The sequence below is a fragment of the Mus caroli genome, chromosome 2 (assembly GCF_900094665.2).
Source record: "Mus caroli chromosome 2, CAROLI_EIJ_v1.1, whole genome shotgun sequence".
Classification (NCBI taxonomy): domain Eukaryota; kingdom Metazoa; phylum Chordata; class Mammalia; order Rodentia; family Muridae; genus Mus; species Mus caroli.
In genome coordinates this window covers 152,585,408-152,596,107 of record NC_034571.1, presented here as the reverse complement: position 1 = coordinate 152,596,107, position 10,700 = coordinate 152,585,408, and the positions used below count along the sequence as shown (strand labels likewise).

Genomic DNA, 10,700 nt, shown 5'->3' with positions numbered 1-10,700 from the left:
CAGTGATGGCCGGCTAGGCCATCTTTCGATACATATGCAGCTAGAGACAAGAGCTCCGGGGTACTGGTTAGTTCATCATGTTGTTCCAACTATATGGTTGCAGATCCCTTCAGCTCCTTGGGTACTTTCTCTAGCTTCTCCAGTTTTATTGATATTTTAATATTGAGTAAATACTTCCCCCAGTCCCTCTAGCAAACAATTATTTAGGAATTTCACATGGGGAACTAACAGTAATCCCAGGGTATTTTCTTCATTTATTTTAAAGTGTGTTCATCTTTAATCTCTTCAAATATAACAAAGTATAGAAAAGAAATGCAAGAAAGATTTAGTATTTGATCTGAAAGGGAATTTCTGTGACTCAGTTACTATTGCTTATATATACAAAGATAAGAGTATTCTCAGCTGGGAACTGCTGGCAGTGACAAAGTAAAAAACAAAACAAAACAAAAAACACCAGTCAAGCATGATAGTGCACACCTGTCATGATACATACATAGTAAAAGCATACCAAAAAGTCAGGCATAGTGGTAGCAAACACCTTTAATTCCAGTATTAGGGAGACAGAAGCAGGTGGACCTCTGAGTTTGAGGCCAGCCTGATCTGCAGAGTGCCAGGACAGCCAGGGCTAACACAGAGAAACCCTATCAAAAAACAAAAACAAAAACAAAAACTTTACTGCTAGGTTAGGGAAGAGTCTGTTTACTTCAGGGATTGAGGTCCTGAGAGGCTAACTATGCTCACACCACACCCATGTTCTAAGAAAATACTAAGTGGGCTCAGTGGATTAAGACAATAAATGAGAGGCAAAGTTAGGAGAGAGGTAGGACAGGAATTGGAAGGAAGGCAATGAGTGGATGAAGTTCGAGGTTGAGAGCGAGGTTGAGAGTGCCCTGTCTTTGTGTGTCTATAAACAGTAGTGACAGACTGCCAGATTCCAAAATAGGCTGGGGGAAGCATATACCTTCAATCTTAGTATTCAAGAGACAGAGGCAGAGGGATCTTTTGAGTTTGAGGTCAACTGTGGGTGTGTAACTAAAAACAAAAAAAGCTTCAAACCCAAATCCAAAACACACCCCAGCAAAAATGTGACTCAACAGGTAAAGAGACTCCAGAGAATCTACTTTCTTCTCAAGAACCTAACTAACTTTGATCTACATTTTCAGCATCACATGAGGCTTTACTTGGTAAGTTTTATATAGCAATGAAAGATGATTTATGGAATGGCACAGCTAGAAACTATTTGGTTTCTTCTCTTCCAGCAATAATCAAGATAGTTCTGAAATCAGTTTCCATCTGATCAAGTTTATATAGCTGCTGCTGAACAAAATAAAACCCTAAGTATATTTTCAAATCAATCAAACAAAAACCAACAGAATATGATGAATGAGAATGGCTAAAGAATATCCTGTGAGTAATAAGATGGTAATCAAAGTAGTAATAAACTTTATGGTCTTTAAGTATTATTTTAAGGACGAAAAGAGCAAATGCTATACTATTGCATTGTAAGTAACAATGAGGAATACAAGTGTGCAAGCAGAAGAGCATTCCAATATTCTGTTGGTGGAAAGTGGTGGCTCATGTCTAAAAATACCTATAGTCAAGGGGGAGGTAGGAGGATTGCCAGGGGTCACAGAGTAAAACTCCTCTCTCTCTCTCNNNNCTCTCTCTCTCTCTCTCTCTCTCTCTCTCTCTCTCTCTCTCTCTGTCCTCTCTCTCTCTGATGTTCTCTTCTAACTTCTGCAGGCACCTGAGACAAACATGGTACAAGTCTCACATACGAAAATTTTTAAATCTTAAGAAAAGAGGGCTGGAGAGATGGTTCATTGGTTAAGAGCACAGAGTTCAAATCCCAGTAACCACATGGTGACTCACAACCATCTGCAATGAGATCAGACACCCTCATCTGGTGAGTCTGAAGACAGCTACAATAATAAATCAATCTTTGGGCCGGAGTGAGTGGGATCGACCAGAGGGAGCAGAGGTCCTAAATTCAAATTCCCAGCAACCACATGATGGCTCACAACCATCTATACAGCTACAGTGTACTCATATACGTAAAATAAATAAATCTTAAAAAAAAAAAAAAAACACACAAAAAAAGGAGTGAAGAGAGACAGCCCAGATGTTAACAACACTTGTTCTTGCAGAGAGGACTAGGTTTGATTCCCAGGATCCATATGGTGGCTTAAAACCAACTTATTTCAGTTCCAGGGGATTGATGCTCACTTTCTGATTCATGTGAGTCGTCTTCAGACAGCAGGAGGGCTTCAGATCCCTTTATGAATGGTTGCGAGCCACCATGTGGTTGTTGGGAATTGAACTCAGTACCTCTGGAAGAGCAAGCAGTCAATACTCTTAACCACTGAGCCATCTCTCCAGCCTGCATATCAAGTTCTTAATAAATGGCATATTTAGTTGTCACTGTGTAGCCCAGGCTAGACTTTGATCTCATAATTCTCCCATCTCAGTCTTCAAAGTGCTGAGATTACAATTTTGCAGTCACCATAACTGATCATATTACTTTCTCTGTGCCTACTGAATACAAGGTCTTTGTAGACTCAAACTCATGTATTCCTGCCTCTGCCTTCTGAGGGCTGGGATTAAAGACTGTGTCACCATACTCACCCTGAGATAACAATCTCAAAAGCACATGCCCCATTATCACTATTATGACTACTGGTGCATTTTAACCTAACCACGTTTAAGCCTATTTTGTCCACAACATTGATTAACCTCACAGAATGAACATAAAGTTAAGAATTCTACTTAAGAGCCTAAAAAAACTGATTTTTTTTTTTTTTAAAAAAAATTCTTGCTAACAACTCTTTAATACAAGTAATTTTAAATAAAAAATAAAGACTACATTACTCTATTTATATCTACCACAAGCACCAAATAGGATCCTTGGAAAAAGTACTTGAACTAAAGTTATGAAATTATGGAAGATTATAAAACAGTAGAAGGAAAGAAATCATGTGTGTTCCAGACAGAAGAACAGCGTGTACTGCACACAGAAGTACAAAATCTGGTGTGAAAAACAAACAGAGGCAGTCAGCATGGACAGAGCAAGGTGAGCTCAGGAGGGGCAAAATGAAGCAAGGCACAAGATGCAGAGGCCAGACTGAGGAGAGGTACTCCAGAGCTTAGATTTCATCCTACAACCAAGAGGGCACTAATTAAAGGACTTTAAATTAGAGCATTGTTTAAAATGGGGAAAGAGCATGCTTCAGAGTTGTTTCTTATGAACATTTTTCTGCATACCTCCAGGTGGCAGACTTTATCAATATCAACACAGGCTATGAATAGACTCAAGGGTGGCTAGTAATCTGGATACTTCAAAATCTTGGCAAACTCAGCACAACCACAACTTGTTTGCAAAACATTTCCCCACTCTAACTACTACAACAAACCAAAAAATTTCTAAAGCTCATTTGGCCTCAAGATCTATTTTAGGACATAAAAGATGATGATACAGCAGTTAAAGGTACCTACTGTCAAACCTAATAACCCCAGTTCAATTTCCAGGACAATCGACTTCTCAAAGCTGTCCTCTGATTTCAACATGTGCATCATGATACCCACAACTGAAAACAATCTCATGCTTTTTAAGGATATTTTATACAAATGTATGACTCAAAAACTTTTACTAACCTCTTCTTCTTCTGATTTTCTTTTCTTCTCCTTCTTGATATCTTCTGTCTTAATTTTCTTAGGTTTATAATCAGCACTAGAAAGGAGAACATGAATATGCAGTTATTGCAACTACAACTCAAAAGAGTTCTCACCTATAGAATTAGGATCTCCAACTCTTTGAAAAGTATCCATGGCAGGTGTGACTGCAGTATTCTTGATAGGAATTCAATGGTAGTAAAGACGAGATTACGGTCTGGGGAGATGTTCAAGCTGCTAAGACTACTGGCTGCTCTTGCAGAGCAGCTTAGCTATCAGCATCCACATGGCACAGCTCAGAGCAATCTATAACTCCAGTTCTAAAGAATCTGATGAACTCTTTGGGCTTCTGTAGGTACCAGGCATGCATATGGTATACATATAAATGTTCAGGTTTATGACATAATATAAAAAATGAAATAAATATAAAAGACAGAAACTTTAGAGGCTATAAAGAGCAGCCTCATATGGATGCTGACTAACAAACGAGTTCTCTAGAAGAACAGCAAGCACTCTTAACAACTAAGCTATAGCTGTAGCTAATATTTGATTTTTAAATATTCATATTCATGTGTAAGCCGATGGACAAGGTCTACTGTCCTCCTAAAGAATACTCTCCATCTCCTTTGAGACATGGCTTCTCAGGAACACGGAGCTCACTAATTCAGCTAAACTAAATAAAGTAAAGTAAGCACTTTATCAACTGGGCTACAGCCTCAGCTATCCCATCTTAAATCCTGTGACTATCTCATACTCAAACTAGTAAAATGGAATATATTATCATTGGATGAATCTAGGAAAGAGGTAAATGTAAGCCTTAAATAACAATATCAACTTCACTATCTCTGTACATTGAAGGTTCCCTTATATATCAAAAGGCATAGATCCTAGAAGGAAAAAGAATTGAAGCAGAGTCTCATGTAGCCCAAGCTAGCCTAAAATTCACTCTGTAGTCAAGAATGACTGAATTTATGATCTTCTTGCCTCCACTTCTCAAATGTTGGTATATGAAGTTTGTATGAGTTTTATGAGGTCCTGGGATCAACCCCTGGCTTTTTGTGTGGTAGATAAGCATTCTCCCAACTGAGCTATATCGCTAACCTAGTATTTCTCAATTTACTTGTGGTACAAAACTGAAAAACTTCCAAGGAACTAAAATAATTTACCCTTCACTAATTCTGTTTTGAAATAGTTTGAAATATCTATAATATGCAATATTTTTAGTAAGAAAAAACACATTACATATAACCCATAAATTAATTTGCTTAGCAAACCCACTTCTCATAAATCAGTCTATTAACCATGCCTATTAATATATTATTATATAGATATTATTATTAATATATTATTATATATATATTATTATTTAGATATACACATATTTATTCTTAAAACAGATTTTTCCTTTTGTTTTTTGTTTTGTTTGTTTGTTTTTTTTCAAGACAAGGTATCTCTGTGTAGCCCTGGCAGTCCTGGACCTTGCTCTATAGATCAGGCTGGCCTTAAACTTAGAGATCGCCTGCCTCTGCCTCTTGAGTAATAGGATTAAAGGGGGTGGCATCATGCCTGATTCTGGCCTTTTCTTTTTAAAAGTTGTTGAAGTAGCCAGGCAGTGGTGGTGTATGCCTCTAATCCCAGCACTTGGGAGGCAGAGGCAGGCTGATTTCTGAGTTAGAGTCCAGCCTCGTCTACAGTGAGTTCCAGAACAGCCAGAGCTATACAGAGAAACCCTGTCTTAAAACAAACAAACAAACAAACCACAACAAAAAACCCAAACAAACAAAAAATAAATAAAAATAAAAATTATGAAGTATCTCTTCTTACAATTTCTTAATTTTTTATAAATTTATATATATATATATATATATATATATATATATATACACACACACACACACACACACATGTATATATAAACTCTTCCAAATTACCATACTAAAACTAACCAGATGTAGTTCAATGAACATCTATATTTAAAATAGGCATGCAGGATGAAGTTCTACAGCTTTGTTCAATTTTACATTTTCAATACTGAATGCCCTTATGTATTACCAAATGGGGAAAAATGGGGGCGGGGGAGGAAAAAAAGAAGATTCCACATAAAATCAGAAGTAGAAAAACATTTAGCTCTATATCCTCGTTCACGATGCATTCAGTGCTTCCTCACCCCTTTCAATTACTTAGCCTTTCCTGCTCTCTTCCTTCAAAGTATTGGTAGAATTCCAGGAGAGAATGTGCGGTTTTTTCTTTGAGATTATATGACCTTGCTTGCTATTACATATTTTAAATCCATCCATATTCCTATAAAACTATTAATTTCATGTTTCTATAGAGATGAGCAGCACATTCTACTATCCACCCACAGATTACACGTCCATTAGCCATTCATTTGTTGATGAACAAGGTAGATTCCAATTTTACCATTGTTAAGAAGGCAGCAACAAACATTATTTCAAAATTGAAATTTCTTTATATATTCCTCTTTAATCAAAATGGAAGAAATACATACTCATCTTCATCTCGAAGCCTCTTCAATGGCTTAATATCCTCTTTTGGAGGAGCAAAATAGCCATCATCCTCAGGTTCATCTTTAATTCGTGGTGGACTAGAGAGAGAACAAAACAGCTAGTTAAGGATTACTAAACTGTCAGAATTGTGTTAATAAAGTAGGTGCCCTGCCTAGTTTTATGTCCACCTGAGTGACACAAAGCTACAGTCATTGGAAAGGAAGGGACCTCAACTGAGAAAATACCTCCCTAAAGATACAATTGTAGGGCATTTCAATTAGTGATTGATGTGAGAGGACCCAGTCCATTGTGTGAGCACTAAGAAAGCAGGCTGAGCAAGCCATAACAGGCAAGCCAGTAAGCAGCACCCCTCCATGACCTCTGTGCCAGCTCCTAGCTCCAGGTTCCTGCCCTGAATTCCTTCAGTGATAAAAGGTGATGTGGAAAAAAAAAAACGCAACTGAGGATGTAAACTGGTACAGCCACTATGAAAATCCTATAGAGGTCTTCCACAACATGACCAGATCCACAATATGACCCAGCTATATATACTACTCCTAGGTATGTGCCCAAGAGAAGCTTCGTCAATATACCATACAACATGGATCTCTCTGTAAATCCATATATAGTGTAAATCCAGAACCAGTGTAGATGCTAATCAACAGATGAATGGATAAAGAAAATATGGCATATATAAAATATAGAATAATAATATGGCATAAAGAATAAAATTGTGTTATTTGCAGAGTAAAATAGAAGAAATAACTTGTTTTCTCTACTATGCAAAAAAACCCTCAATTTTTTAAAATGTGGCATGAAAGGGGATGGAGAGATGGCATAATGTTTAAGAGCACTTACTAATCTTCCAGAAAGCATAAGTTCAATTACTAGCACCCACATGGTGGTTCACAACCATCTGTGAACTCAAGTTCCAGGGGATCTTCTGTAGTGACTAGGCACAGGCATGCTGTATAGAACTACATGAGGGCAAAATAGTCATATACATAAAATAAAAATCTAATTTTTTCTTTTTTAAATTAAGTTGGGTACACACGGCTGTAATTTCAACACTTCCAACAATTAAGGAGGAGGAGCAGGAGTAAGGGTTCATCTTGGTTTATGTAATGGTTCAAGCCTCTCTGAACTTCAGAAGACTCTGCCATTTACTAATAATGAGATAGGGGAGCATGTAGGTCAGCTATCTTATAGTGATATGGTGACGGTGGTGGTAGTGGTGGTGGAGGAGGAGGTGGTGGTAGTGTTGATGATGGGGGAAGGGGAAGGAGAATTGCCGGCGACATGCACAAACACTCAGAAACCTTGGAATGTTCTTTCCTAGGTTGGCTTGGCACATCTCTTCAAATTAGACCTCACTGACTTAACTCAGTAAAGAAAATGGCCTCCCAAAATAAAGCTGCCATTCATGAAGTGGTGGATCTAAAGTGTAAGTATCTAGTCTCAACAGTAAAATATATTCACAGCATGAAGTATAGATAATGTTTTCTCCTTTCTTTCTAAAAGCATTGTATCCAGTTTGCTTGCAACAAAATCTGAAGATTTAAAAAGATTAGCTCTTCTTATTCCAGCACATTTTCCCCAATCCCAAATGCCACTTCTACAAGCTGTTTCACCTTCAATTACAAAGCCCTGGAGATCCAAAGAAGACACTACAACATCCAATGGTTCAAAGTTAATGCCCCATCCTAAGTGTCATGTGTGAAAGCAAATAGTGAGTTACCACACTTCAAAGATATTCACTTTAAAAAAAAAGATGAAGTTCAAGTGAAGCATCTGGATTCTCTACATGACTCACTGCTGACAATCAGGCCAGCAAAGACAATCAGGGGCAAAGCACACATTCCTGTCCTTCTAATCCCCCAAAGTCATTAAGTGAATTCATGACGAAAGTTCAAATAATCTATTCATATCTTGCAGGATCTCTTGGCAAATAATAGAGATGGTGAGCCTCATTTTATCGTTTAACAGAATTCCTAGGGTACTTTGTAGAATGCTTACTCAATTTTATTATTCTGCTTTCTTAAACCATTTGTAAAATATTCCTATAAAAGGCACCTGCTTCTCTTTTTCTGAAGGACCTGGATACAAAGTCTCAAACCTCTTAAAACTCTGTTACAGTCAATAAGGCAAATGCTTTCAACAAGTCTTAAATCCATTCCGTGGTTCCATGGAAGACATCAGAATATACAATGTGATCTTAAATGGTCTTCTCAATCTAGAGTGGACTAGAGCACTTACTTTAGGGAACTGAAAATGAGGAAAACAGAACAGATGGACTGCAGGTAATATACACTATATTAAAAAATTAAGTCCAATAAGGGACTAGGTACGTCTTATATTACAAAGGAGAAATTCATTTAAGACTAAGAAATTCCATAATTACTACCAAGGAGTTTCTCTTGAAATATTGGGAAATAGGTGAATATCATAAAAGTCAATAAGTTATATATACACTAACATAGCAAATTTTGTGGTATGTATATACCTCAACTTTTAAATCTCATTCTGATAGCCTTTTCCATTTCTAGTAAAGTTCTGAATAAATGCTGTTCAGTCTCACTAACTAGAACGAAAGTTGGCCTAGGTCAAGTACTCTTAATACTGACTTTTTTGAATTGTCAAGGTGGCTAGTTCAGTTCATGTTGGAAAAGCTTAGACACCACCATGCAGAGTCACTCCCCCCTCACCCCCAAAAAAAGCTTCTGTAGCAAAAGATCTTACCTAGAGAAGCCATTTTCCTTTTCCTTCTTTATTTTTGCATCCCCAGCAGCTCTAATCTGCAAGGTATAACCACAGCCTCTCAGTATTTTGAAATACTAAAACAAGACAAAAACCTCTTATTCAAGAAGATTACCATCAATTTGGGAGACTTTAAATTTGTTAGCATACACTAATTATACATAAAGCAGGTTTCATTATGGTATATGCAAGTATATGAGGTATTCTGATGTACTCATTCCCCCATTCCTAATGATCCCCTTGCCAACCACTGAGTTGAATCAGAGTTGCTTACAGGAGTGTAGATAGCCACCTTACCAGTGACTATACCACTTGAGAAATGTCTCAACTTCCTCTAATGACCATTAATGGATGGTAGTCTTCAAGGAAGAGACCTCATCTACCCTTCTCCAAGACAGAATGCTGACAGGCTCAATATTGCTCATGTCTTGTGCTGAGCAATGACTGTGATGAGTGTTCGGGAACTTCAAGACCATGCCAGGCTATTTTGGAGCATCTTGATCCTAGACTGACTCTTCTTGTTAGCAAAACTAGTGGGTCAACTAAAGACATTTTCCCAGGGCTGTTTTTTGACAATTCTGGTGAAATTGAGAAATTTCTTCCTATAAACAGCAACTTTTTAATCTTAAAATAACAGTAGATTTCATCTCCCCAATAAATATATCCACTACTCAAAAATTTGCTGCGAGCCTCACAGTGGGGTGGGGGGAACATAAAAGAGACTAGTCTATTTCCTGCCCTCTCTAGTGTATGACTGCCCACCTACAAATTTCTTTTTCACTTTAAAAAAACAAACAATGTATTGAAAAACCTTGACACATACACACAAAAGGATGACCCTCAACTCCTTATCTATAGGATCTCTGAAAAGTCACAAAGTGATCAGTGCATTGGCTACCTCATAGAAAGACAGGGACTGTAAGTCAGAAATAAACAAGGATGTCTTGTTCCACAGTCTCTACTCCCCAGTGTCTGAGTTTTTCATTCAAGAATCTTCTTTCTTTCTTGAGACAGAGTATGCACCCCAGATTGGGCATCACCTTGAACTCACTTTGTGGCCAAGATGACCTTGAGTTTCTACTCATCCTATCATCTCCCCACCTCCCAAGTGCAGGAATAACAGGCACACACAAACACAACTGTTTTACATAGTAGTGCTGGAAATCATAAGACTTCCTGCATGCTAGTCAAACTTAGTCAGTCTATCAACCAAGTACAGACCTAGGCCCAGAATCTTCAGAGGAGACCCAAAAATTTTCCCTAAGACAGAAAAGCTGTTTCCAGAAACATTATAGGCACATTGTAGTATAAAATAAACAGATTTATGGTATCGTCAACGACATGGTGTTAAATAATTTGGTTATCATAGTTTCAGACAGATTGAATCTAAAATCTTTTTTGTTGGGGGAGTAAGGAGTTTAATGAATACATCACAGGGAGGCCAGTGTTTAGTTGTTTTGTTTTTGCTATAGCACTACCTGCTAACTCTGAAGTCTTCTACAGGGTCAAGGGTAGATATAACAAAGTTACTTTCATTACCACTTCTAAAGTATTCAAAATAAAAGTACATCTTAACTCTTGTTTCTCCTCAACGCAAAGTTCTGTACCTTTTCCTCCTTTCGTCTTTCCTTGTCTCTGTCTTTATGTTTGTCTTTATGTTTTTCTGAGCTGCCATCTTTATGTTTGGTTTTCTCTTTCTCTTTGTGTTTCTTTTCAGAATCTTTATGTTCACTGTTAAAAATAAGACATAAAAAGTTAGCCTAGAGT

General features: G+C 37.5%; 1 protein-coding gene across 1 annotated transcript in view; it reads right to left on the bottom strand.

Moving 5' to 3' along the window:
* Positions 1–10,700, bottom strand: part of Top1 (DNA topoisomerase I) — a gene marked incomplete at its 3' end in the record, with an annotated part of 78,471 nt that overhangs the window by 28,808 nt on the left and 38,963 nt on the right. Inside the window, exons 4-7 of the mRNA XM_029468575.1 lie at positions 10,541–10,664; positions 8,916–8,971; positions 6,179–6,274; positions 3,648–3,727 (exon numbers count right to left, since the gene is read on the bottom strand). Of these exons, the coding sequence (XP_029324435.1) occupies positions 3,648–3,727; positions 6,179–6,274; positions 8,916–8,971; positions 10,541–10,664 (356 nt within the window). The remainder of the gene's footprint in view (positions 1–3,647; positions 3,728–6,178; positions 6,275–8,915; positions 8,972–10,540; positions 10,665–10,700) is intronic.